This window comes from Heterocephalus glaber, unplaced genomic scaffold (genome assembly GCF_053883595.1).
Source record: "Heterocephalus glaber isolate CG9 unplaced genomic scaffold, H.glaber_assembly_v1.0 deba00001444, whole genome shotgun sequence".
Lineage (NCBI taxonomy): Eukaryota > Metazoa > Chordata > Mammalia > Rodentia > Bathyergidae > Heterocephalus > Heterocephalus glaber.
Window position 1 is genome coordinate 12,475,389 of NW_028258297.1, and position 26,707 is coordinate 12,502,095.

At 38.9% G+C, this 26,707-nt stretch overlaps 1 protein-coding gene across 4 annotated transcripts in view; it reads left to right on the forward strand.

The window, feature by feature from the left end:
- Itpr2 (inositol 1,4,5-trisphosphate receptor type 2) overlaps positions 1-26,707 on the forward strand; it is a 462,238-nt gene that overhangs the window by 167,026 nt on the left and 268,505 nt on the right. For all 4 annotated transcript variants that reach the window (XM_004845734.4, XM_087213440.1, XM_087213441.1 and 1 more), the window contains 4 exons: positions 16,973-17,166; positions 20,856-20,985; positions 23,090-23,147; positions 25,500-25,665. In XM_004845734.4, the coding sequence (XP_004845791.1) occupies positions 16,973-17,166; positions 20,856-20,985; positions 23,090-23,147; positions 25,500-25,665 (548 nt within the window). The remainder of the gene's footprint in view (positions 1-16,972; positions 17,167-20,855; positions 20,986-23,089; positions 23,148-25,499; positions 25,666-26,707) is intronic.

Genomic DNA, 26,707 nt, shown 5'->3' on the forward strand with positions numbered 1-26,707 from the left:
AAAAAAAAAAAATCACTGGTGAATTCTATTACTTGTAGGATTTCCTTTCCTTTGAAATTATCCTCCTGCCCTAACAGGATTAGAGCTACACTAGCTGATTTATAGTCTTGTGGGCCCAACTCAGAGCAGGGAGGATATAAGGAAGGAGTAGTGAGAGGCCCTTTGGAAATATACATGTCGAGAATAACCCTTGCCCTGGAGATGTGAAGAAGAGAGTAAGAGAGTGCAAACTCTCCATCTAGTGGCAAAGAACCAGCTGCTTCTTCGATTAAACGTCCTTTTCCTCCTCCTCTTCTTTTTGCTTTGCCTGGGACTTCACACCATCCACTTTGAAATGCTTTTTCTGGCAACATAGTTGCTGTTAAAAAAAGCTAAGGGAAATTGAGATGGGAGGTGGAGCAGAAACATATTTGACATTGTTATATGGGTGGGAAAGGAGGAAAATATTTTCAGGCAAAAAAATCTACCAGAAAATAATATCTTTCTTTATAAAATTACGAGGTTCATCTAAATATGATCTTTATAGTCTCTTTCTGTTCAAAAGTGATTTTTTGATGAATAGTATGTAATTCTTCATTCACTGAGTGGTATTCTTTTTAATATGTCTTACAAAACACTTTAGCAAATAATTCATGAAGCATTTCTCCTGATTAATAGCTGTGATTGCTCTTTGTAGAGACATCAGCTAGAATGCCTTAGGAACAGAAGCTTTAGTTCACTCAGACTATCCCAAGTATCTTTAAAAATAAAGAAGAAAAAGGAGAAAGAGAGTGAGGGAGAAAAATTTACCGTGTATTAGGTGAGATTTTGCAGAGATAATGTATGTGGTGACAGGGGATGAGAAAGATCGGATAGGGTTAGTACAAGAAAAGGTTTAATACACACCAAAGAGCGAATACCTAAGGTAGAAGTTAGCTGCATTCTTATCTGTGTTTGTCTCCTTTTAATTTTTCATCTGAGCTCCTTTCTGGTCTCTGTAAAGGATTTAAATTTGCAGCGGAGTTCGCTGCTGTGAGGCATAAGTGAGCTTCCCTTGGAAAGAGGAGTTATCACAAGTACCATTCGTTGTTTGAAAATGTCTGTCAGTGATTTCCAGCTCCATTCTGCCTCTCAGCATCTTCTCCATCTGGTGGCCAGATTCCACCTGTCCACCCTCATCTCTCTGCTTTCAGTGAGGTCCCTTTGCTCCCAGCAGAGCTGTCTTATCTCCCCTGTGTATCTTACTCCTTATACCCACTTTCCTGCCACCTGTTGTTCCTTTCTCTCTACACCTCCTCTCCATCCAAATCATAAACTTCTGCCACAGGAAGCTTTAGACTCTAAGAGGCAAGAACTCCTCCCCTCCACAGTCTGTCCACAGTGATAGGTTTTTCCTGTCTCTCTGTGTGTCTGTGTGTTGTATCAGATGGGCATGTTCTATTCACAACACCTTGGAATTCTTCCACTAATTTAAAAATAACAACAAAGACAGCAATCCCTCGAACAGTTCTAGGATTTCTTATTGCCAGTTGCGTTCCTGGGAAGTAGACACTGAGATGGACACGATCATGAAGATTTGCTGGAGAGAGCCCTTAGATTCAACACCAGTTTGGCAAAGGCAGGAGGTGAGCGGGGTAGCAGTGTCAGCGGAGGCCCTGGGAACACTGAATTTGGGCTGTCCCTTCAGAGTGGCCTCCATTAGGGTGAGAGGGTGAGTCTTTCTGTCCTCGTAGGCTGCCTGGTAGTGGGTGTGTGAATTTTCTTCAGACTAGCTGAGACTTTTCAGACTAGTTATCTTAGTCATGTGGGGCTCCTATAACAACACACCATAAGCGGTGTAGCTTATGAACAACAAACATTTACTGGTCACAATCTGGAGGCTGAATAATTCAAGATCTAGGTACTAGCATATTCAGTATCTGGTGGTGATCTGCTTCCTGGTTCATAAATGGTGCCTGCCTGCTGTGTCTGCATGTGGTGGAAAGGACAAGAGATCTCTCTTAGTCGTCTTTCCCAAAGGTACTGATCCCATTTATGAGGCTTCATCTTCATCACCTAATCACGTCTCAAAGGCTCTGCCTCTACCTTGGGTTGAAGATTTCAACATAGGAGTTTTGAGACCATAAATATCCATATCATAACATTCCATCTCTATACCCTCAAATTCATGTTCTTCTCATATTCAAAATACATTTGTTCACCTCAGTACCCTGAAAAGGCTTATTCAGTCTGATACCAGTTTAAAAGTCTATAGTCCAGAGTCTCATGTAAATGTCATGTAAATCAGATATGGGTGAGACAGACTCAAAGTCTGGTCCATTCTGAGGGAAATTGCTCCTTAGCTCTAAACCTGTGAAATCAAATGTATTACATTCATGCTTCCACCATCCAGCCGTAGAGCAGACAAAAGACAGACATTCTCACGCCAAAAGTTAGAAATAGGAAAGAAGAAAGGAGTGAGAGGTCCTAAACACATTCAAACCCCAACAGGGCACACAGTGTTAAATTTTAGGGCTCAAGAATAATATTTTGTGACTCCTTGCTCTGCCCTCCAGCCCCCTTGGGACAGTGACCCCCACCTCTGCGGGCCCCAGAGCTTTTGGCAGCACTGTCTCCAGGACTTTGCAGGGTGCTGAGTGCCACCCACGCCATAGCTCTCATGCATGGGGGTTCCTTGCCTGTGGCTCTCCTGGGCAGGAATCACACCAGTCTAGCGGTGTGGCCTTGCTCCCACAGCTCTGCTGGGCATTGCCCTAGTAGGAGCTCTGTGCCATGACTCTGCCTCTGAGGTTGTCCCCTGCCTGGGCCATGTAGCTATCCAGGCCATCTTTGAGATGTAGATGAAGGCAACCATGTGCCATAACTTTGTTGGGCTCAGTGCATGCAATACTGGGGATACTGGAGCCCCACTTGGGGCAGCCAAGGAGCCCAGTGCCCAGATGTGGAAGTGAAGCCCATGATGTGAGGCATTGCCCCCTCCTTTTAAATCTGTGTGTGCTCCAGGTCTGTGTATTCTGGGCCTATGATGTGAAGGATAACCCTCAGGAAAACTTATGTGCTTTCAGGGGCATTTTCTCATTGTCTTGGACAATAGTTCCTGCTTTTGTTTAGATCACTAATCTCCCCATTGGCTTGATGATAACTCATGCGTTCCATGGAGATGGACTATCTTGGTCACTTTCTCCTTTCTGGGCCAAATATGTGACACCCATAGATGAAAGAAAGAGCTTATTTTGGTTCATGCTTTCAGAAGTCTCATGATCTCATGCTTTGCTTGTTCCACCAAAAGTGACATGGTGGAAAGACCTGGGCCAGGGAAAGCTACTCACATCTTGCTGGCCAAGAAGCAGAGCAGCCAGGAGGAGCCTGGGAGGGAGATCTACCCATGTAAGTCATACCCCCAGTGGTGCACCTCTTCTAATGAGGCCCCCCCCTCCTAACAGTAAATTAGCTATATTCCCTCTATTAACCAGTCACCTCCTAAAAGCCTGGCCTATGAGTGTTGGAGGGCTTTGGAGAACATTCTGGATCTAAACCAGTGATGGAAAACCTTTTAGAGCTTTCAGTGATACAAACAGCCTGCTACAGCATGTGTGCCATAGGTTCGCCCCCACTGATTTAGACCCTACCATGGCCCATCTGTACTGAATTCCTTATCAAATAGTCCCTCGGCCACACCTTTGTTCTCTTCCAAACAGGTTTTCTCATTTTTTCCAATATGGATAGGAGAATTTTCCAGTTTTTAAAATTCTACTTTTCTTTTGAGTGACGATTCCATCTTGGTCATCTCTTTCTCCTATTTACTGTAAGTAGTCAAGAGACACCAAGTGCTCCTGTAACACTTTGCTTAGATATTTCCTCACTCAAGAAACCAATATCATCCCTAGCAAGTTCTGCCTTCCACAAAACATGAATGCAATTCAGCAAAGGTTCTTCTTCTCTGACACTTTAAAGAAAATTGTCTTTCCTACAATCTCCAATAATATGTTCCTCATTTTCATTGGAGATTTTATCAGAATGGTCTGTCATTTATGTTCCTGCCAGTATACTTCAGTACCTTTTATGTATTCTCTAAGAAGACTAAGTCTTTTCTTACAGCTCTTTCTCTTTCTGAGCCTTTGCTACATCTGCACTTGATGGCCGCTCATAACAATGCACCTAGCTTTTTCAAGGATGCATCTCAAAGCTCTGCCAGCCTCACCCAGTTCCAAAGCCATGTTTGCCTTTCAGTCTGTTCCAGCAGCACTCCATTTCTTGGCATCAATTTTCTCTCTTTAGAGAATTTGGGCTGCTAAAACAAAAATGCTACCGACTAGGTGGTTTGTAAACACGTTCCCATAAATACTAAAAAAAAAAAAAAAGTCACGGACTAAGTGATTAAAGACCCATTTCACAAATATTTCAGTCTTACAGGATGGAGGCCGGGAAGTCCAAGAAGGCACCCTAGAGTTGGTGTCTGAGGGGATCCACTTCCGGATTTACCGACAGTACCTTCTCCTTGTGTCCTCGTGTGGGGAAAGGGTGGGGGAGTTTCTCAAGCTTCTCTTATTAGGGCACCAATCTCATTCATGAGAGTCCCCTTCCTGTGAACCTATCACCCCCAAATACCCCACCTTTTAATCCCATCACTTGGGGCAAGCATTTTAACATATGAATTTGGGGGTGACAGGAACATTCAGATGGTGGCATTGATTAATTCTCATAGGGTGGGGACAGTGGAGGACTGCCCTCCCTTAGCAGTCCCAGCAGCTGGAGCTATAGTCCTTTATTTCTGAGAGGGAATCTGGGCAGGACTGTCACTGCATCCACTGTAATTACCTTTCAGGAAAGTACCATGATTGGAAAAATTGAGATGAGGACTGCATAGGAAATTGTGATTAGAAGGAAAATATAAAAATGACGTTAAAACACTGAAGAGCCTAACAGAGTTCTAGGCGTGAAAAAACATTCTAGAAGCTACCTATTTCCAAATGCCCCAGAACAGCCTGGTCTGGACAGCGTATCTTTTCTGGACACCAGTTCCTCAGATGTTGAGAACGAGTTCTGTGACCTTCTGTTCTTCTGAGTCTGATTCCCTCCCTAGCTTTGTGCTAAGCTGACTGCACCTCTGAGCCCTTTGTGGCCTAAGGTTTAATGTCTTTTGTATTTCTTCTCACATTTTTCCCTTTAAGCTTTTATCAGTTTTAGAAAAGGCGCTTGGGAAACCATCAGGCTTTCTTTTAGTAATACAGTGGTGACTGAAATAATTCTCCTTGGGGGATGCCGAATCTTCTTTCTGTATATCAAGGGGATCTCAAACAGGTGATCTACATGAAATTATGCTCCTCACATATTCCTTTTTAAAATAAAACACATATATAAAAGCAGACAGAAAATAGCTATGTAATATTTGGCAAGGGCTTGCTATGTAAGGTTATCTATTATTTATATCGAACAACTGGCACACCTCTAGGTTTTTTGCATAATTTTGTCTTTAATCATTATCACAATCCAGAATGTCAGGTATGCTTTTGCCTAGGAAGTAAACTTTAAGGTAGACTGCGTTCTTTAAGATCATGCAGCTTGTAGCTTGCTGGAAATTTTGAATTCAAGTTTCTTTTTCTTTTCTTCTCTTTCTTTAATAAAAGTCTGTTACCCTGTAGCTGATGTTCCTAAACAGTATTATTATTCTGTATTCTTCCAAAATGACTTCATCATGTTCAAGGACTATGTTTTCTACTTTTTCCAAGTTTCCTAAGAAGATTTAGTATATACTTACTAAGAGTTTTGATTTGACTTGAAGTGATTTTGTTAGTCAGATCAAAAAGAACTTTTAAAGGCTAAGAATGATTCCTATATGAGTGTTTGTTTGTCTCAGAAACAGAGTTGTAATTACAATGTTCAAAGTTTTACCACCTACCATCTCTTGAGCTGAATGTTTCTCTTCCCTTCTTTTCATAGATTTCTGATTGTTCTCCTTGATTCTGTTTTCATTCTCTTTCCCCAGTCCAACATAAGGATCCTTCTAAATATTCTACATCTTTTCTTTAGCTCTCATTATCTCTAGAAAATAATAACTCAGCTCCTTAAATTGGTGCCCAAGGGTCTTCATAAATTGAGTTGACACCACTTGTTCTGTCTCTTGCTGTCACCCCAGTAATAGTGAAGATTTTCTCAGATGCTTTTCTGTATCTACTTCTATATCTTGTGCACACAGTCATGCACTGCATAACTATGTTGGTCAATGGTCTGACATGTCTGACAGCATGTATCTTATAGCCTAGATGCATTGTAGGCTAAACCATCTGGATTTGTGTAAGTGCACTCTATGATGTTTGTACAATGAAGTCACCTATGAACACATGTCTCAGAGCATATTGCTGTCATTGAGCCATGCATCATTGTTCTTCCAGATCTTGTCTGTCCTTAGGATGGATGTGTATTACTGACATGCCTTATGTAAATATGTGCTCATTTGAAGGAGAAAAATATTTAGAGTCTAACATTACAAATATATACTTGCGCCTTTCTTTTGTTAATTCTGTGATTATTTTTTCTGTCTTTTCAACAGTCTTATAAAAGACTCTTTGAGTCACTACCTAAGTAATTCAATAATAAAGATTTTTATCTATTGACTGAGAGAACCCAAGTGGGAGGAAAAAGTGTTAAAATAGATTCTATTTCTGAATCTATAGTTGACTTGTGCCATGCTTAATATACACTACAAAATACTTGGTTTTCAAAGATAATTGTGTTATACATTTATAACTTATTTGTTATTAGTACATATTGGTAGTCCCTCGTGTTTATGCTCCTTAAGAGGAGTTGGTACATGTGCAGAATACATCTTAGTTCCTTTTTTACATCCCTCCCCCTTTCCCTTCCCTCCTTCCCTGTTCCATCCATGTCTTGACCTCCTTCCTTGTTTTGTACATCTCAAAAATAATTTTTCAGTGGTGTATTTATGGATATCTATGTACTTGAATAAAAGTGTTTTCTAGACCAAAGCATTCCACATATTTGATTTTTCATGTAACATTCATATTAACTTTTATAGTTTGGCTTTTCAATCTTAAAACAAATGGGAAATAAGATGATAAATGGCAGCTCATGTTAAAACACTGCTTGTGTGAGAAACAAACACATTTGGAGATTTTTGAGTTTGATGTTCCAAATGGATCACAGCAAGGGAGCATGTTTCACAGTTTGGTACGAAGGTGTTTAGTCCTATTCTTTTTGCTATAATGTGACTTTGAAACTCTGGACTTATCTAGAGGTCGTAGGAATGGGTCTTAGAAGTCCTCCTGACACCCAAGAACAGCTTCCAACATTGCCTAACTTCTTTAATCAGGAAAGACCCATACCCAAGGATGCCCCCCAAATAGAATGACTGAAGAGGATGATTTTACCTCAGAATTGGGTGTTCTAAGTGTTAATATACACTGGGGTCGGTTCTCTAGTTCTCTCAATCTCTGGTCCAGGGTGTTGACCAAGGGCGATCCAGTAAGGTACATTATTGGAACCTAGACATAGACTTATAGAACATCGGCACAGAAAGGAATGACAGAAATCATCATTGCAATCAATATATGAACCTTAGAACTTCATACAACACTCATTACAGATGGTCAATGAAAGTGTTAGAAGGACTGTGATTTTACTGCAGCAAAATGTAGGTGTTTCCTACTTTTCACAGCTATAAATTATTATTTCTCATTTGTCAAGTTATAATTATACTTCCTTCTTATTTTTGACTGGGTTTTACTGCTGTTTACTGAAACCGTACAGAAATTCAATGTCATGTCGGTTCGTGCCAAGCTTGAAAATGGCCAAGTCATCCTCTGATTGTCTCTTTTCTGTGTGATCATCTGCAGTCTTTAATATTTTCTCTTGTGATTCAAATCTAATTTTCTACTGATTTGACCAGAAAAGATACAGGTAGCTACTTTTTCATTTATTCTGAGCACTTCATTTTTGTAGTACGGGGAGGTGAAAGTGAGTGTTTTGGTAACAATGTATTGATTCCTACTGAGCTTGAACTCAACTGTACTTGAGTTGGCTTTATTTAGATCTAAGCAGTGCTTTTTATAATTTGATTTTGGATTTAAATCAGTTTTCAACTTTTATCAATGTAGTTTTGAATTTGACAGAGTTATTCATTATATTGTTTCCTTGTCTCATGTCTTTGCATTTGAGAAACATGCTAAATATGATTTTATTTAAGTCACTGACAAAAATATAGTAGTTTCCTTTTATCTCTGGCTTTCTTTTCTGTGATTTCAGTTATCTGCAGTCAACCACGGGCTGAAAATATTAAATGGATAATTCCAGATATAAGCAATTCATAAATTTCAAATAACTTCATTACAGTATATTACTATAATTGTTGTATCCTGTTACCAACTAGCACTCTCTTTTTTTTTTTTGGTACCAGGGATCAAACTCGGGTCCTTGAGCTTGCGAGGCAGGCAGTGGAACCACTGAGCTAAATCCCTGGCCCACCAGCTAGCACTTTTAATTTCTTACTATGCCTAATTTATAAATTAAACTTTATTATAGGTATGCATGTGGAGGGAAAAACATAGTGTATGTAGAATTTGTACCATTTGTGATTTCAGGACCAGTTTTGTGGGAGATAGTTTTCTAGGAGTCCAGGGTTTTGGGATGTTTCACAGGAGTGAGCAGTCTACATCCCTCACATGCATGGGGTTTGCGTTCCTATGAGAATCTAATGCTGCCCCTGAGCTGACGGGAGATGGAGCTCAGGTGGTAATGTGAGTGGGAGTGGCTGTAAATACAGATGAAGTTTTGCTCCCTTGTCCGCCACTCACTTCTGGCCGTGTGGCCTCGTCCATAAAAATACTGAAGACTCCTGCAGTAGTGGTCATGGAATGCATCCCCCTAGGAAAGGGAACTGACTACTGATCTGGTCAAGGCAAGAATAAAATAGCAAAAAACTAGAGGCCTTTTTATAGTTTAACACTGATTCATTAACTAGTACTGTTTGACTATGACCGTTAACTAAAATCAAACCTGTCAAATGCCACATTGGCCAGAGTATGTGTCCATAGTGTGGGCAGCCGGAAGAGTGCTTGCTTTTGGTGACAGGGATGGAGGGAGGTGAGGGAATTGACTGCAGTAGGGCACAAGGAGGTTCTCTGGGGTAATAGAAGTTTCTGTATCTGCATGACATGTGGTTTATTTGTGCATAGCCTTTGTGAGGACCATGCAAACCTTGCACAAAACCTTGCACAAAAAGATCTGTGCATTTCACTGTAAGCCAGTTACATCTCAATCATAAAAACAGTATGTAAATTCATTCATGGCTTATATTCCCAACTGTTAAGAATTAAAGATCAGTTTTGCAATTAAAATCTTGAGGTTTGGAATGCCGAAATGACTGTCAGTATTTGACAGTGATGAAATCCAAAATAAGATGCAGAACTCAGCTGCTACTTTGTATGAATTGCTTTTTCAAATCATCCTTTGAATAATCCTTCTTTAGTGTGTAGGATGGAAAATAGTTTTCTTCCAAGTAGTCTACTTGATATTTAAAAAAAAAGATGCATAATAGCATTACTATATTTTAGCTATATGTTTTTGGTTGATTTTTTTGTTTTGTTCTATTTCTAAGCTTGAAATTTTGAAGTCAGTAAACAGTCTGTTAATATACTGTATTCAGTGAGTGTTTATTTAGAATCAAGGAAATTAGGTGTAGCATTATCTGTTTTGTCCATTAAATAGTCTTTGTAAATTACTCTTCTGGAGGACATGTCTTTCAGAAGTGATACTTTTAGAGGTGATGCTGTTTTCTCAGAGATGAAGAGCTAAAATTCTGTGATGGAGTCATTTATTCATTAGCAGGGAGGTGACCACTGTAATGGAGGCTAATTAAACGAAGTGCTGCTTTTCAGAGGTGAAGTCAAAAGTGTGATCATGTACTCCACTTTTCATTTTAAACTAATAACTTACGATTATACGATACTTTTATTCTTCAAGGCTTTTTTGGTGCATGTTATATAATTTTATTCTTACAAGAAGCCAGAACACGTTTTATTAGGTTTCACATTCTGAACAAGACAGTGACATGGTTTGACAATGATCATTGCTTCTTAATCTAAATCCTCCACTTGATCAGAATTGTGTGTCTTCACTGGAGCTGTCTTTCACTCCCCTCATCCTAGATGATCTCAAATTTAAAAAAAAAATTTTTTTTTCAGCTGGGCAATGGTGGCTTACACCTGTAATCTCAGCACTCTGGGAGGCTCAGGCAGGGGGATTGTAAGTTCCAGTCAAACCTGGGAAATTTGGGGACTAGTGAGACCCTGTCTCCAAATAAAAAATTTTAAAACGGCTGGAGATGTAGCTTAGTTCAATCCCCAGTGTGGCAAAACAACAAGCAAACAAACAAACAAAAACAGACACCCCCCCCCCAAGTCATTCTGTAAACTGCTCATGCTACACTACTACCATCACATCTGCCTTATACTTGCTCTTAATTGATTTTGTGGACCTAATTTGTGTTTTGCCAACCATACTGTAAGTTCTTCTCTTATGTTTACACACACTGGTATGGAGACAGAGGAACACTGGTTACTACGGGAATACTTTCTGAATAAGGGTTGCCCATAAAAACCAAATCTTTTAACATAAGTAAAATTCCACTAGGATCCTGTGGTCCATCATATGTAATAAAAGCTGGTTGAGTAAGATGATTGCGACTAATGTGAATTCACAATATGATTAATAGAAAATAGCAGTTTTTGGAATTATAATTGAAATCTTTTCTTTCTGGGCTGAGTTCTAGTAAAAACTCATGTTGACATCTGTTGACCTATGTTTGAGACTCTGTCCCTGTCTGACCGTGTCAGTTGGGGTGCATTTCCCTCCCCCTTGCCTGCTGTGGAGGTCAGGTGAAGTAGAGGGATGTGCAGCCTGTGGCCCAGCATGATAGGTGGAATGTGAAATGCCCCTTGATAAGAGCAGGTTCCATTAGTTCTCCTTATCTCAATGGCATCAATCAATTTTTTTCTTTTAATAAATAAATTTCAAGAGATACAGAATTATGAAAGCTTTTGAAAAAATTACAAATGTATAAAAGAAAGCAAACAAAAAGACAGCTTGATGAATGGAGTACCGTTAATACAATTAGATCCAATTTGTATACAAGCCTTATAAGTAATTCTCATTGTCAGTACTTCATTTATCTAGCTTGTTGTTCTTTCACTCATGCACTTATTTAATGAACATTTATTATGTGCCCACTACACATCAATCCCTATTCCACATATTGGAAATACAGCCAGGCAGGATCCCTGTCTTCATGGAGCTTATGTTCTTTTTGTTGTTGGTGTTATTTTGGGGAAGCGAGGCTACAATAAACACGTTACCAAATATATGATGTAAGATAGTGGTGATGTTGTGACTGAAATGTAAAGTGGGTGCATGGATTGAGAGTCATGGCAGACCTCAATTTAAAAGTCTTTCTTTAAGGGCTAGGCCACAAGGGGCGTCACCGAGGATGTGACACAACTCAGAAATAGAAAGGAGCAAGGGAACAAGCTAGCAAACTTCTGGGCAAGAGAAGCCCAGGCAGAGGAGAAAAAGTTCCCTCTGGGTTGAGCATGAGGAGTAAAACCCTATAGGGGCTGGATACTTCTCTAAAATATTGGGGACTCACTTAGAATGGGGAGGGCTGGTTGTCTAATTGTCTTTTCAGGATATCTTTTCAGGATGTTGATCTGCCTTTTAATCTGTGTTGGCACCACATTACCTGTTACTCTGCTTATAACACTAGCTTCATTCAGGCCTGGATCTTACGTTAATGTTTTTGTTTTCTTTGCACGTAGAAAAGTCCTTTTATAACCCAAACCCTCAGCCACTGGGAGGAAGTACTGCTCCAGAGGATGTTTAAAATAGAAAAATGCTCTAGTTCTAGTGAATGTAGGTGTTTTCCAGAGGAGCTGCTGAGCTGGGATGGGAAACAGGAAGACTGCCTGAATCAAGACATGCCGATTTGGCATCATTTTGCTTCCAAGGAATTATTGTAACAGTGGATGCATTTATTCAAATCCAGCTATAGAAATGTGTTTCATAGAAAATAACCATGGATTTTGGAGTATCCATTTTTGGCTTCTATTATTGTAAAACATTAAGCCAACTTAAGTAGTCACAGAACAACTAATTGCTGTGAATAATTATTCACAGAACTCTTATAATCAAGTATATATCATTTTTGGCTTAGTTACTCTCTTGTTGCTGAGACAAATACCCATCATGCAAAGTTAAAGGATTAAAGATTTATTTAAGTTTGTAGAGGTTTCAGTCCATAGTCAGATGGCTCCAGGGCAGGGAGGCATGGCAGAAAGGCATGGCAGAGGAGAAACAGTCCATGATATGGCAAGCAGAAGGCAGTGAGCAGCAAACAGCAGCAGCCTGCCTTCGATTTCTGCTTTTTATTCCATCCAGGCTACACTCAGGGTGGAGCTTACCATTACCCACACCCAGAATAATGCTAACTAACCAGTGGAGTAATCCAATTATCATACATATTTTTTCCATATTCACAAATCCTACATCCAGCTACCTCTGTAAAGCCCCACCTCTGAGTGTGTGAGGCTTTAGGGGGACATCTAGATACAAAGCTGTAACAATCTCTTATGAAAGCAGAATGTTTTAAAAATGCCTCTCTGAATCTGAATAATGGGAAAATTCAAATTTTTGTTTTTATATGTGTTCATAAAAGAAAAGTGCTTTTGATAGAAAGCAATAATATATAAAGATGACTTCAAATAAAATGTCAGTGAATTGTAGGTAAATTTCAATCAGTCTGTTAAATTTCTTATACTTTCTGTAAATCTATATAACTGCTAATGATTGTTGAACCCAATAATGATCCCCATAGTAGAATTAGTCCTGAATAGGGAAAATTTAAATTGTGGTTTGTGCAGCTTTCTTGTTATATAAATTCTTTATTATTTTTCACTTCTTTGAAATTGGTAATAGAAGCTTGGCTCATTGGAACAATTAAAGAAATAAAACAGTGTATTCCCAAACCATTCCTAGCCATCATCAGTATGAATTTATTATACCTTTCTTACTTTTGAATTTTTCTCTTGAGGAAATTGGGATTAGTAAAAATTATGTATGCAATCATATAATGAAAGAATCTGAAAAGCTCATCTACCCTTTTTTCTAAGCAATTCCTTCCTTCTTGCTTTGACTTAATAAAAATGACTTGCAGGTTTTCCAACCATCTCAACATAGGATGTACATAGATCCAAATTCTGTTAGATTAATATGAGAAACATAAAAAAGAAACTGGTTTTCTAGGGATTAGATTGCCCAGAAACTTTCTATTATAAAACAGTAGGGTTTTTCTTTTTTCCGTACTGGGGATTGAACCCAGGATCTTTGCACTGATCTATATCCACAACCCTTTTTTTATATTTTAGTTCAAAATAATGATTTAGTTACTAAGTTGCCCCAGGCTAGGCTTGAATATACTGGGATTATAGGCATGTGCTACCATGACCAGGTTTAGTAGCCTTTTACTTGGAAAATTCTAAGCCAGTATTAACTAGTTATGATTAAGAACAGAAATAATAGACTTCTTCCTTTGCAATTTTGAGGGCTGATCACCTCTGACTTATCTCAACAGTCTAGAATTAGAACTTTTTTTCCTATGGAAAAATGGATACCAGAAACCTTACATGTCTGTGATTTATGTAGTGTTTGGCTTGATGTTTTCCATGCTGCAATACCTCACAATTTCAGCACTTCTCATCATCACCAAGCAAAGCCAGAAAATATAGCATCTTTTAATTTGAGACCTCTTTGTTGGCCATACATGGAAATGTCAGGAGGATTTTGTGGCATCCACGTGCCACAGGCATATAAGGACGCGGTACAACCAAGGAAACCTTGGATTTCATTGACAACATGTGTTGTGTATTAATTTGGTCTCTGGGTTTTAACTTCTTGGTGACAGGGTCTATATTTGGGGGGAAAGAATTGTCTGGGATGACTTTCTTTGTAATACTAATTTAGATTAAGTGATTATCTTCCATACAAATCTAAATAAAATGCAGGCACTGTGGGTGCCAAGAATTTCGGCTCGAATCAGGGTTAAGAATAACAAAGAAGGCTGTTCTGTGTTAGTGGTGAGAAAGCAGCCCATTGAGGCTAGCACACATGCATACTTCAATCAAGACTCCCATAAATGTGGTGGTTGAATATCTGTGACTCAAAACCATTGCCAACAGCCAGATGTGCGTCCCTCCCATCCCATAGCAAACAGGGAAGGGAGATTTGGAAATACTCAGCTGCTATGGTTGGTTGAGAACCATAGACAACGAAGCATTCTGCCTTGAGGTAATTCTGAAAGAAAATAGGAGGCTGTCTCAAATCCTCTTGCCGCAACTTTGTCCAAACTTGGAAATTACCTCTCTATATTTTTCTCTGACCAACCCCTCTCCTCCTTGGCTTATGCAAGTAGCAATGTAATAAAACATCTAAGACCTTCAAAGTGAAAACTCAAGTTAATTTCTGCTTCGAATATGCGAAGTTAGAGAAATGTTACTTTTGGAACATTGTCATCTTTTAATCTACTGATTTCACATATAGATAAAGTAATGAATTTTGAGAAGCATGTCATCTTTACATAATGTGCAAAGAATAGTAGCTAGTAGTGGTTAATTGTAGTCTGGGCCATCCCGATTCCCTTGAGTCATCTTTTAAATATTTTCTTTTTATTTATTATTTGCCCTTCAATCCTGTAGGTATTCCCACAGTTTATGTTCTTTTGGAATGGAGAGTTTTTTTAAAATCTCATCATGTCTTATTTCCATTTCCCTTTCTCTTGGTTTACACCCTCCACACATAGGGAAGGGAACATTCTTTGCCAGATTCTTAGATCTTTCCCTTAGGCAAACTTCCATGAACACCCACGAAGCCAAGACCACTGTTTGGAAAGAAAAATAGAAAACCATTCTTTTGAATCCTAGATGCTTGTTGTAGGAACTAGAAGTGAGAAACAACAGTTAGGCAGGAGAACATAAATCATAGGAGTGACAGGAGGCTCCTTAACAGCTGTTTGTGGTCAGTGTAAGGAGTAGGTTCATGATACAAATCATGCAATTTTATCAAATCATGCAATTTTATCTATGGATGAATGAAAAACCACACTCAGGAGAAAACACAGAAAGAGTGCTTCCTCACTGAACGCAGTCATGTCTGTTATTAACTTTTTCTGTAATTACCTTAAACATTTTTTTCTTATTTTTTGGTGGATTTTGAGTTAACAGTTTTCTATTCAAATTAGATGGGGTGGGAAGTGTGTTTTAGAATACAGCCTTCTTCTTCAGCAGAGTCTTTTCCTAAAACTGCTCACATGCTCCTTCTTTAAGTGTTGTGCAGAGAAAGCTAAAAAGCTAAAAGTATAGAATTAGGTTGCTGACTTTCAGCATTTAGTTGTTTTCGTGCAATCCTGTTACCAAACCAGGCCCGTTTTGCCAGCCCCACAAGATTATGGGGCACAGAAACCACCAGTTTGGCAAAAGAGAGAGTTTATTCAGAGTTTATTCGGGAGGTTGCCAAACGTGGGGATCCCGGAACTCAAATCCTAGAAGACAGTGTTTAAGGGTACTCCTGGGCTGAAAAAGCAGGGTGCCCTGATGTGTGGGGAAGGTGATGGACAGTAAAGAAGAGAATGAGTCATGCTCTGCACAGGTGTAAACAAACCAGGGCTCTTCACAGGGCGTGAGTTCAGAAATTGGCAGCAATATCATGATCTGTGGGTGGTGCTTTTGGCCCTCTGATGGGAAAAGGTCAAGCACGGGACATTTGTGGATGATAAAGAGGTTGGTGGTTTCACCAGTTTGAGCTAGACCTGTTTATTTCCAAATCCCTAAACACAAAAAACAAAACAATGCAAACACACACACAGCACAGATACACACAAATGCAAAACAACTGTTGTCAGGTGACCGATCATACATCAGAGGCGTTACGTATAGGAAAGCTAGCAGGGGTCTATTACCTTATTATTTAGTCAGGCAGCTTCTAAAACCAGAGGTCGGAGCCTGGTGTGGTGGCCAATGCCTGTAATCCCACTACTCTGGGAGGCTGAAGCAGGAGAATCACAGCAAATTCCAGGCCAGCCCGGGCTACACAGTGAGATCCTGTCTCAAAAACAAAACAAAAAATCCCCAAAAGAAATAAATAATAAAACCAGAGGTCAAAGTAAGTATCTAAAAGCAGGTGAAGCTAGAGGATTTATTTAGGTTATCTCTGAGTTTCAGAAGAATGAACGTGCTTTTTGTTTTTGTTGTGGTTTATTTTTCTTTTGGGACAGAATCACTGTGTTGCCTACGTTAACCTAAAACTCCCGTGCTCAAGAGATCCCTCCCTTGCAGCTCACTGTATCTTAGAGATGAATAACCTTTGTTATGAATAACCTTTGTTATTGTAAAAATTAGGGCCTATTGGTATTATAGGTGGTAGGACTTACTGCTGTCTTACAGAAGGATCTGACTTGGATATTACCAACAACTTACCTTTGGTGCATCATTTGAAAGTATTTTGTGAGAAATGTAAACTTTCGTTTTTTGAAAAGTCAGTTAATTTGAGCTAGGCCCAGCAGCACAAGTCTATAATCCCAGCACTCTAGGAGGCTGAGACAGGAGGATTACAAGTTTGAGTCCATCTGGGCAGCTTAGGGATTTAGCAAGACCTTGTCTCAAAATAGAAATTTTTTTTTTTATAAAATACTAGAAATGTAGCCCAGTGCTAAGGTCCTGAGGTCCTGGGTTCAACTCCCAGTATGAAAGAGAGAGAGAGACAGACAGAGAGAGAGAGAGAGAGAGGGAGAGAATCTGTCACTTTGAAATGGGTCTGCAGAGTCTTAACTTCATCTGCAATGAAAGAGCCAGAGCTGGTGGTTGTGGCCAAGTGAGCAGCACAGCTGTGGGTCTCCAGCTGCCTGCGTGTGGACGAAGGCCTTTTCTGGTGGCAGGAAACAACGTCATGAGAACCATCCACGGGGTGGGGGAGATGATGACGCAGATGGTGCTCAGCCGCGGCTCCCTGTTTCCCGGGAGCGTGCCCGACGTGCAGCCCAGCGCCCACCCCAGCAAGCAGGCGAACCCCACGGAGCACGAGGACATCACCGTGATGGATACCAAGCTGAAGATCATTGAGATTTTACAGGTGCGTCCTGTCACCGACACTAAGTCACATCGGTGTCATTTTGCTTATACTGATTTCACTTAAACTTTCTTTGTTCTCACTGTGCAAATATTCTGCAGTACTGTTGATCTAATTTTTTTTTTAAAGTAAAGGACAAGCCCGATAAGAAATCTCACCCCGACGCTATTTAACATCTCAAGCCCTTTGGTTCATTCTCGTTAAATATACTAATGATAATATTTAGCAATTGTGAAGTGCTTTCAGATCGATAAAACTGCTTTCATATTTTTTCATTTAATATTGATCCTGATTGAATTTTTAGCCCATATAAGAAGGATTTATAACAAGCAAAGATGATGATTGAATTCCAATTATGTTCCTATTTTAATGGATTCAAACATATAATTTTGTATATCGATTCATTATTGTAGCAAAGAAACACACATAAAATATTATTTGTTAAAAAAATTATCATTGACTTTAGTATTTTATATCAATGACTGTTTCTCTTTATGAGTTTATTTCTAAGGGACTAGGAATAATTTTTTAAAAAGTTAACCTAGTCTAATACCTAGTGCTATGAATTTAAACAAGAAAAATTATTTCATGTGCTGTGCTGACTTACTGAAAAAACTTTCCATTTACGGTAGTTGTGAATTCCTTGCATTTTTTTTGGTAAGTTCAGAGAGCAGTTTTATGATCTCCTTCTCTTTTTAAAATCATTATTTTTGTTTGATTTTGGTTTTTAAAATTTATTTATATTTATATATATATATATATATATATATTTTTTTTTTTTTTTTTGGTACCAGGTATCAAACTTGGGACCTTGTGCTTGTGAGGCAGGAGGCAGAACCACTGAGCTAAATGCCCGGCCATGATCTCTTAATGATAGCATTTATTCCAGATTTGGAGAATGGAACCTGGAGTTTTCAAGAATCTCTTAAGAGTCTAGATACAGTTTACTAAGGCTTTCATCATAATTTAATGTAGACTGAGCTACCAGAAGTGGGTCAGTCGTCCTGGAAGGGTCTGTACATTTTTCATTTGAAGTAATTAGATTTATCATCATAAATGGTTTCACAGTTCCTCCAGGAATTCTGGAGGCAGAATCTTGAGAAATATTGGCAGGCCTCCCAAGCCTGTGTTCATGACCCTGAAAAATCACTTACAGTTTTCCTCTCCTTGAGCTGAGAAAGGTAGGGATCGCCTGGTCTGGGACCTAACAAGGTCCCAGCTTGACATCCTACCTCTCGGGACAACCTGTAAAACACATGAACTCATTGTAGCCCACAGTTACACAAAAGGAGCATTGGAAAAAAATCCCTAACAGGTAAAACATGATGAGAAGCAGTGGCACAGTGGTGGAGGGCTGATTCATTTCTGCTGTCTCTTTGGGGCACTTTAGGGAGTCTCCTTGAACTTCTGCGTTCCTGCCCTGACTGCTGCAGTCTGTGTCGGGTCACCTTCACTCTGCTATGTTCCTTCCTTGGAATGCACGTTCAGGAATTTCTCTGTAGCCTCATTCCTTGGCAAACCTGCTTGCTGACAGCTCTTTTCCTCTATCAGGGTTATCTTTTCCCATTTTTAAATGTGTCTCTCATTTTCAGTCCCTCCTTTCTCTCTCTCTCCCCCCCCCCCACTCATTTGAGATTGAACCCAGTGTCTTCTCACTAAGTTACAATCTTAGCCCTTTTTAAATTTTGTTCTTTTAAAATTTTGCCACAGGCTGTGACTAAATCGCTAAGTTCCCAGACTGCCTCGGCCTCCTGGAGTGTCTATCTGACCCTCTCTAAATGCTTTCTCTGCTCATATTTTCATTTTTCCTTCTCCTCTTTTTCTTCCATCTTCTATTTGCTCTTTATAATTAGACAATGAAAATTTTTATTTTGGATATATATATATGAAATTAAATTCTGTGAGTATTCATCTTCAACTTAAAGTGATAAGTATTTTATTAGTGTTTCACATTTGACAACTTTGTTCTTTACTTTTTTACAAAGCATTAATGAAACCTCTTATTTGCTGAGCACGTGCACCCTAGTTCTACTCCCCGCTCCTGTTCCGGGCTGCCAAATCCAAGAGCTCTTTTGTGGTTCTCTTTCCCATGTCTGTTTCTTGCTCTGTAAATCCCTTTAGTAACTGGAATCACTTCACCCAGTATGCATTGCAGTGCTCACCACATGCTCCTGAAAGAATCTCTTTAGTGTTTGTTTTCTCCTCTGGACTATAAGCCCTTCAAAAGCAGGAAGTTCTTTGGCACTTTTTTTGTCCCCCTGGCATCTTCCTCAGTACCAGGCTGAACAAAGGTGTGGTAAATTTAACTGTGCATACCTGATAGAGATATCAGGCCCAGAAGATGCCCAGAAGAGCATAAAGATCTAGCAAAATGGAGGGAGAAAGGAAGAAAGCGAGAAGGAGGGAGAGAGGGAGAGAGGAAGAAGGATGGGAGGGAGAGAATTTTTTCACATTTTGACTGGAAAACCAACGAAAGCTTCATTTACAAAGCTCTTTAAACTGGACCACGGAAGATATTTCAGGAATGGTTATTATGGAGTGAAGGAGAAGAATAGTTAAGGAAAAGTGGACTCTGAACAACACGGAGGATGCAAAGAGAGAAATCAGAGGTATTCCAGTGCCTGCGGAACACAGGAGTCAGCATGAGAGCAGGAGGGGGGGAGAGGGGCAATGTGACCCGAGGGTGGCAGAGATAGCAGGGGCTAAGGTAGATGGCACCACGCATGCCAAGACCTCTACACCTTGGGCGGCCATGTTGCTTCCCGTCCAAGTGAGACTCTCTTGAGCATGCAGCGGGGATATGGTTGATAATTACACTGGGACAAAAGGTGAAACTGGGCTTGTCTCAGGCCACCTGGCTGGAAGGTAACTATGTAAATCCTCTAATCTGTAGCACATCCTGACTTTTCCTTCTCTGATCTGCATGGTATTTATGTTGCATGGTTTAATCCTTCACGTTTCCTGATCATGTTAAAATGTTGTATTTTGTTTTCTCAACTTGGTTAATGGCTTCTTGAGGCCAGCGGGCTTCAGATATTTGCATTCCTCATGGCGCTGGCCTGTCTGGAGCCTTACTGGGTACTTAGGTTTCTGTCACTGAATCAGTTAATGAGAACAACGGTGGATAACAACACAAACCTAAAGAAACACAGACTCCAATGGGGAAAAGTGGTGGCACATAGGTACATAGGTTATTTCAGCTGTTTTCTTATAGCCCAGCCCCAGCACTGACTGTGATGCCGCTGGAATCAACTCTGTTGTATCTAAAATCTCAGCTTCTTTGTGCCAGAATGAGGGTCACAGCTCCAGCATTCTCTTCTTGGGCCCAGTGAATACTTTGCTCAGTGTTAAGTCAAATTATGTCACCATTACCTCTTCCTACAGACTCTCGTGAAGTCTCTACTTGGAATATTTGGCAATAAAGATGGGGAATGAAATTTCCTTCTGTCCAGCATTTGCTGTGGGATTTTACTAACACCGGCTTGTAGAAACACATTCCTTTCCTCAGTCTTAAAACTGTTAAATATGAAGACAACTGAGTGTAAAGAGTTCCCAAATAAAGTTACCAGTTCATTCGAAAGGCGAATGGCTGTGTTGTTCAAGGTGTTGTTCATGGTGTTGTGCAATGACCTGCATTTTTAAATACTGTGCCAATTAATACAGAATTTTCCTGTTTTGATCATTTCTCATAGTTTATCCTGAGTGTCAGACTGGATTACAGGATCTCGTACATGCTGTCCATATATAAGAAGGAGTTTGGTGAGAGCAATGACCCTGCTGAGACATCTACCAATGGCTCCCCAGATACTTTGGTGCCATCAGGTATCTTCTCTGTGACAGTGCTTATTGCTTGCATTTAAGGTTTTCAGAACTTGAAAAGGCCTTTCATATTTTAAAACACAACAGATTTTTTATGAGAGAAAATGTAGATGTTACTTCCACTAATGACACGAGAGAACTCAGCGCTTTAAATAACTGGCCCAGAATGCCAGAGGATATTTGCTGTTATTTGTGCTAACTCCTGTGAAGACCTTGTGCTTTGTGAGCTTGCCAATTCTGTGAGGCACAGGAAATGTGTACTGTGCCATTACACAGATGAGAAAACCAAGGGCAAAGAGTTTAAGTTACTTGTTATGGGTCACGAAAGTTAGGATTCTCCCAAGGTATCCTCAGTCCATTCTGAATCTTATTAGCATTATGCTTTCTAGTGAAAATCCAAGAGAAATTTTTCCACCTGCATCAAAGAACAGTCAGGAGGAAAGGTAAATTGTGGGGATGCCATCGCCTTCCTAAAGAATAACGATGGGGCGTTCCCTGTCCAGTGCTTATTGGTTTGGTTTGGAGTATTTTTTACTTTGCATGGTTATAAACTGGAATTATGTTTCAATTTTCACATTTGAAAAGAGTAAGAACGAAGCGACTCTATCTCTGAGATGTGGAACCTGGCACCCAAAGAGCACAAAAATGACTGGAAAATTTTTGTGAGTATAGAAAGGACTTTATGAAAACTAAGAAATACTAAATTGCCAGTTTTTCTGGATAGACTAAGCCAGCCGTGGCAGGCTGGAAACTATGTCTTAGGAAATATTTAACTGGTTAACAGAATTCTTTTTCTGAGGGTAGGATTTGTACACGGATACAAAACTTTCTTTACCGTGGCAGTATTAGGAACTGTTCTGTTCTTTATCTGTCGGTCAGTGGACAGTAAGGATTCAGTGATTGCAGATATGCAGATAAACTGGATATTTTAGGACCAGTGTTTCACTGCCTGCGTCCGAATCCTTTTCAGAACCCCAAATGCAGCCTGCCCCCGTGGTTGGGGACTGGCTTGCCTGAGAGCAGTCAGGCTGGCACCTTTGCAACCGTTTCTTTTTTCTGCTTCCCAGAAGCATAGAACCCCAAAGGGCCATTTCCAGGAACAGGAAGGCAGATCCAGAAAGTCATGCTGGCGGTTGCATTGACAGAAGAATAACAATTATTGGCTCCCAGAAGCTAGACTTCTGGAAACATAAGCTCTGAGTGTCAGTAAAGTACTGGAGGGAAGGTTCAGGGGCACCCAGGAAATCCTTTCTCTCTCATTGGCCTGAACACTTGCCTCGTGTGCATCTCCAAGGGACGTCATTCTGGGGAGGAAGGGACAGACTGCTTTTGCCTTTGTATGTCTTGCTCTATTTTCTTTTCATGCTTTGGAGAGGAGATGTGAATTGTATATTTATCATTTAAACATGTTTCTTTCAAAATATTAGTGGTGGGAAACAGTGAGGAATCATGGTTTGGATAGAAAAAAAAGAAAGGAAATACCCTATGCACGAGAGAAAGAGGTGGAATTTTAGAGGTTAAATAAGCTTAGGTAAAAAAAGACCACTTTGTTTGGATTAAAGAACTGGGAATGAAGCCTAGGGGGAGGGTGGCCCTGGGTTTAATCCTTAGTATGCAGAAGAAAAAAAAATACTGTAGAGCAACAAGGCTCTATGTATATTTTGATTTTTAAAAGAATGATCCTACCTTATCACCAATTTAGGTTACATGTATATATGAACATATATATAGTACACACATATAATGGAGATATATATATATATATTCATATAGTTAAGAGGCACCTTTAGATAGTGCTTTCTAGTCTTTTAAATCTACCTTTGACTACAATAACACTTTAGTTTAAAATATAGCTTACATTAAAAAATGGAAGCAATATTCACAAGGGCCTGTGTTTGATCCTCAGCACCAAAGAAATAGTAAATGGAAAGCTTAATTTAAAATACTAACATTGAAATAAAACTATATTGTAATTTTAAAAGCTATTAATTGATCTATGGCGGCATAAAGAAATTAAGGCAAAATATTTTTAGGTAAGCTACTGTTAATATGAATATTGTGGCTCCAAAGTGAGATAAAGAATAGATTTCTCCTTTTTTCTTTGCAGCTATTGTTCCTGATATAGACGAAATTGCAGCTCAGGCAGAAACTATGTTTGCTGGAAGGTATAGTAACATTTATGTGTCTTTATCTTACTTGTGAATAAAATTTTACCTGGAATTTTATTGCTACTTTGTTATTGCTCACCTCCATATATCTATTTTTAGACCCTCTATGTTGCTAATATAATTTCTACCAGAAACCAAGCTGTAAATTTACTCTAGAGGAGAAAGCATTGCTTTTCTTTAGGTTAAAAAAAAAAAAGAGGACAAGAGAGATGAGATCAGTGTATTGAACTTTCCCCTGAATTCTTTGCTTTTCTTTCCTCAAATAATGATGGCACAAGAATGCCCTTTAACTCTCCTGATACAAATATCACTGCATCTTGTAAAATACTGCCTCCCTGAAACTTAGGTATTTGAGGCAAAAACGTAACTTCTTTTAATGTTACCATTAACTTTATAGTGAGAAATAAAGCTATTTGCTGCCAGTTGGAAATATCCATGATTAAAGAAAATGAGATGCCTTTGGCATAACTACTCTACTTTGCTATCAGGAATCCTACCATTTATTGTTGTAGAGTTGTATCTTTTTCAGAAATGAAGCTAACAACAATCAAAATGAAAAAGTAAAACATCTAAGCTAAAATTATCAAGAATCTAGTGTTCATTTTTATTAGACAACATGAAAATCCAAAAAAGGCTATACTAAACGTTTTATTACATTTTTGTTGTTGTTAGAGAAACAAGGACTAAGAATTAAGGGACCCCCTTCCTCCAAAAAAAAAAAAAAGGTTTTTTTTATCTCCAGTAAACATTTGGTTTAGGTTTGCTTTTGTATTATAGTAACATTTTTGTTGTGTTTTCCTATTGAAGTATTTCATTTTTATGGAAGAAAGAACCACTGTATGGTTTCACCTTAAGATACAGCCATATGCTGCATAGTGATGTTTTGGTCAACAACAGACCACGTGTACAGTGGTGGTCCCACAAAGTTATAATGGAGCTGGAAGATTCCTATGGGCTAGGAATCTCATAGCCAGCCACCCTATTGTCAGGGCACAGTGCGTTCCTCACATTTGTGGTGATGCTGATATAAACAAACTACTTTGCTCCCTGTTGTGTTAAAGTATGGCACAGGCAAGTACAGTCACATACAGGACATTATACTTGATAACGATGAAAGATGCCTATGTTACTGGTGTATGTCTGTTTATATTTTTAATCACTTAAAAAGTGCGTATCTACCTAGAAGTATTCTGGGTTAGACTAGTGTTTCTCTTGTGCTTGTTTTAACCTTGTGTTGTTTTGCTCATCATAGCCTTAGAAGAGATAGGTGACACTGTCTACACATATATAGCCTATATATGTGTGTGCTACATATATATAGTTTGCATAAATGTACTCTGTAATGTTCACCCAATGACACAATTGCCGAAGCATGCATTTCTCAGAATGTATCCCCATCATTAAGCAATGCATGATTTTAGATAGGCCTTTCATTCCACTGGAATTTTATTTGGAGTCCCATTATTTCAAACATAAAGAGCTGCTGCAGTAAAGGTTGTGCATGTGTAGACTGTACTTCCCCAGGCACTGTCCCCCTAACATGTAGGGATCTCACTGGCTCTGGGGAAAATCAGTCACTGGGTACATTCTCCATAACTGCTTTTGAAATGTGGAGATAGGAATGGGATCTGAAGATGGGGGAGATGAGAGGGTGGGAAGGGGAAGGGGAAGTAAAAATAATTCAGATGCAGTATATATATGTATCAGTTTCCCAAGATGAATGCAATCATCATATGTTTCACAAACATATATTAATAAAATTCTTGCAAGAATTTGGATTTTTGTGGGAGTGATACTTGTAGTCAATGCTTTGAACTCTCAAATAAAAGTCCTATGTATGAATATAAGAGTATGAAACAAATATGTCTGCTATGTGAGCAGCTGGGTGGAGGAGGATGAAAGTCTAACATGCACAGAAAAAAAAAAGATGGGTCATGCACAGGTACCAACTATGCAGTGAATGTATTCATGATGTACTGCAAACATATGCTAATAAAGAAATTTTTACAAATCCATAGAGATTTCAAAAAAAATGCTTTTGGACTGAAATGCTGACTGTCTTTTCTCTATGCATAGTTGACCAACTCATCCCAGTTTGCCTCAGAACCCCTTCAGTCTTGGACCAACTAGAATGGCTGGTCATCCCTGCTTTTATGACCAAGCACAAGTTTTCTTTGAGGTTGTTTTCTATCAGTTACACGAGGGGAAGAAAGTAAAAAGTTCTTCCTTTTCACTTCCTAATTTGGGAAAAAAACCCCCGATAGACCTCTGAAAACAGATATAATTTTAATTACTTTAATATAGATATTATATAAATGTGCTATTTTGTAATCATTTTTCATTTTCTAGAAAGGAAAAAAATCCAGTCCAGCTTGATGATGAAGGAGGCAGGACGTTTCTCCGGGTCCTCATTCACCTGATTATGCATGACTATGCTCCTCTGCTGTCTGGAGCCCTGCAGCTGCTGTTCAAGCACTTTAGCCAGAGAGCGGAAGTTTTACAGGCATTTAAACAGGTAAGGTGGGGACTGGAGGTGTAGCACAGTGGTAGAGCAGTTTTGTAGCATGCACAGGCCCTGGGTTCAATCCCCAGCTCTCCAGACAGGAAAAAAATAAAAAATATTTAAAATTGAGTAGTCTTGCTAAGAACCATAGCTAAAACAATGAGAATATTGCTTATAACATCCTCCATGACTTCAGTGTTGGAGAGTTAATGAAACTGCATGGCTTTTCTTGGGGACACTTTATATTTTTAAAGATAGATATGGCTTTGTCTGTGGCAAGACGCGATCTGTTTTAGAGAGTTCCCCACAAGTGATTTTCAGTTAATACCTTTAATATCAATGACAGGCACTAAGATTTAGGAAGGCACTGGAGCATAATAACATTATTAGGAATTTTGTTGCCACTGCTATTATTATTTTGACCCTACATTTTATTGACTCATTGCTTAGGACAAGCAGGAGCTCTGAAATAAATATTTCGTAACTGAAAGAAAGCATTAATCTAAAGAAAAGAACTGTTAGAGATCTAATATTTTTCTTTGTGATCTTTGAATAAGACATCAATTTGAGATTATTAATTAGTAATATCTATGAGCTTATATTTCATTAATAGTTATTTTATTTAATAGGACATTTTTATTAGGAAGTTTTGCAAGAATATGCTAATGAATATGAGATAAAGGCAATCATATAACTACAGATAGTTTTACACGTATTTGTATGTCATAGCACACATATATTATAATAAAATAAAATTTATGTTATGAAGCTTTGGTTTTAACTATATTTTCTTCTGCTTACTTTATGTTTCTACCTGTTTTCAAACAGAGAAAGTTTCAGAAAAATGAGTATCAACAATGAAAGTAGAGTTCTTTTATTCTTATTTCCTTTTGGTATAAAATTTCTTGGTTGAATTCTGTATTTCTACAACATATATGAATATTTTAGATGTATATTGACCGTAAAAACTTACTCAGGAGTATCAGTGAATTATAACCAGTATATTCATATGCTATAAAGGTTTTTTCAAAAAAATATTTGCCCTAGCCAGACT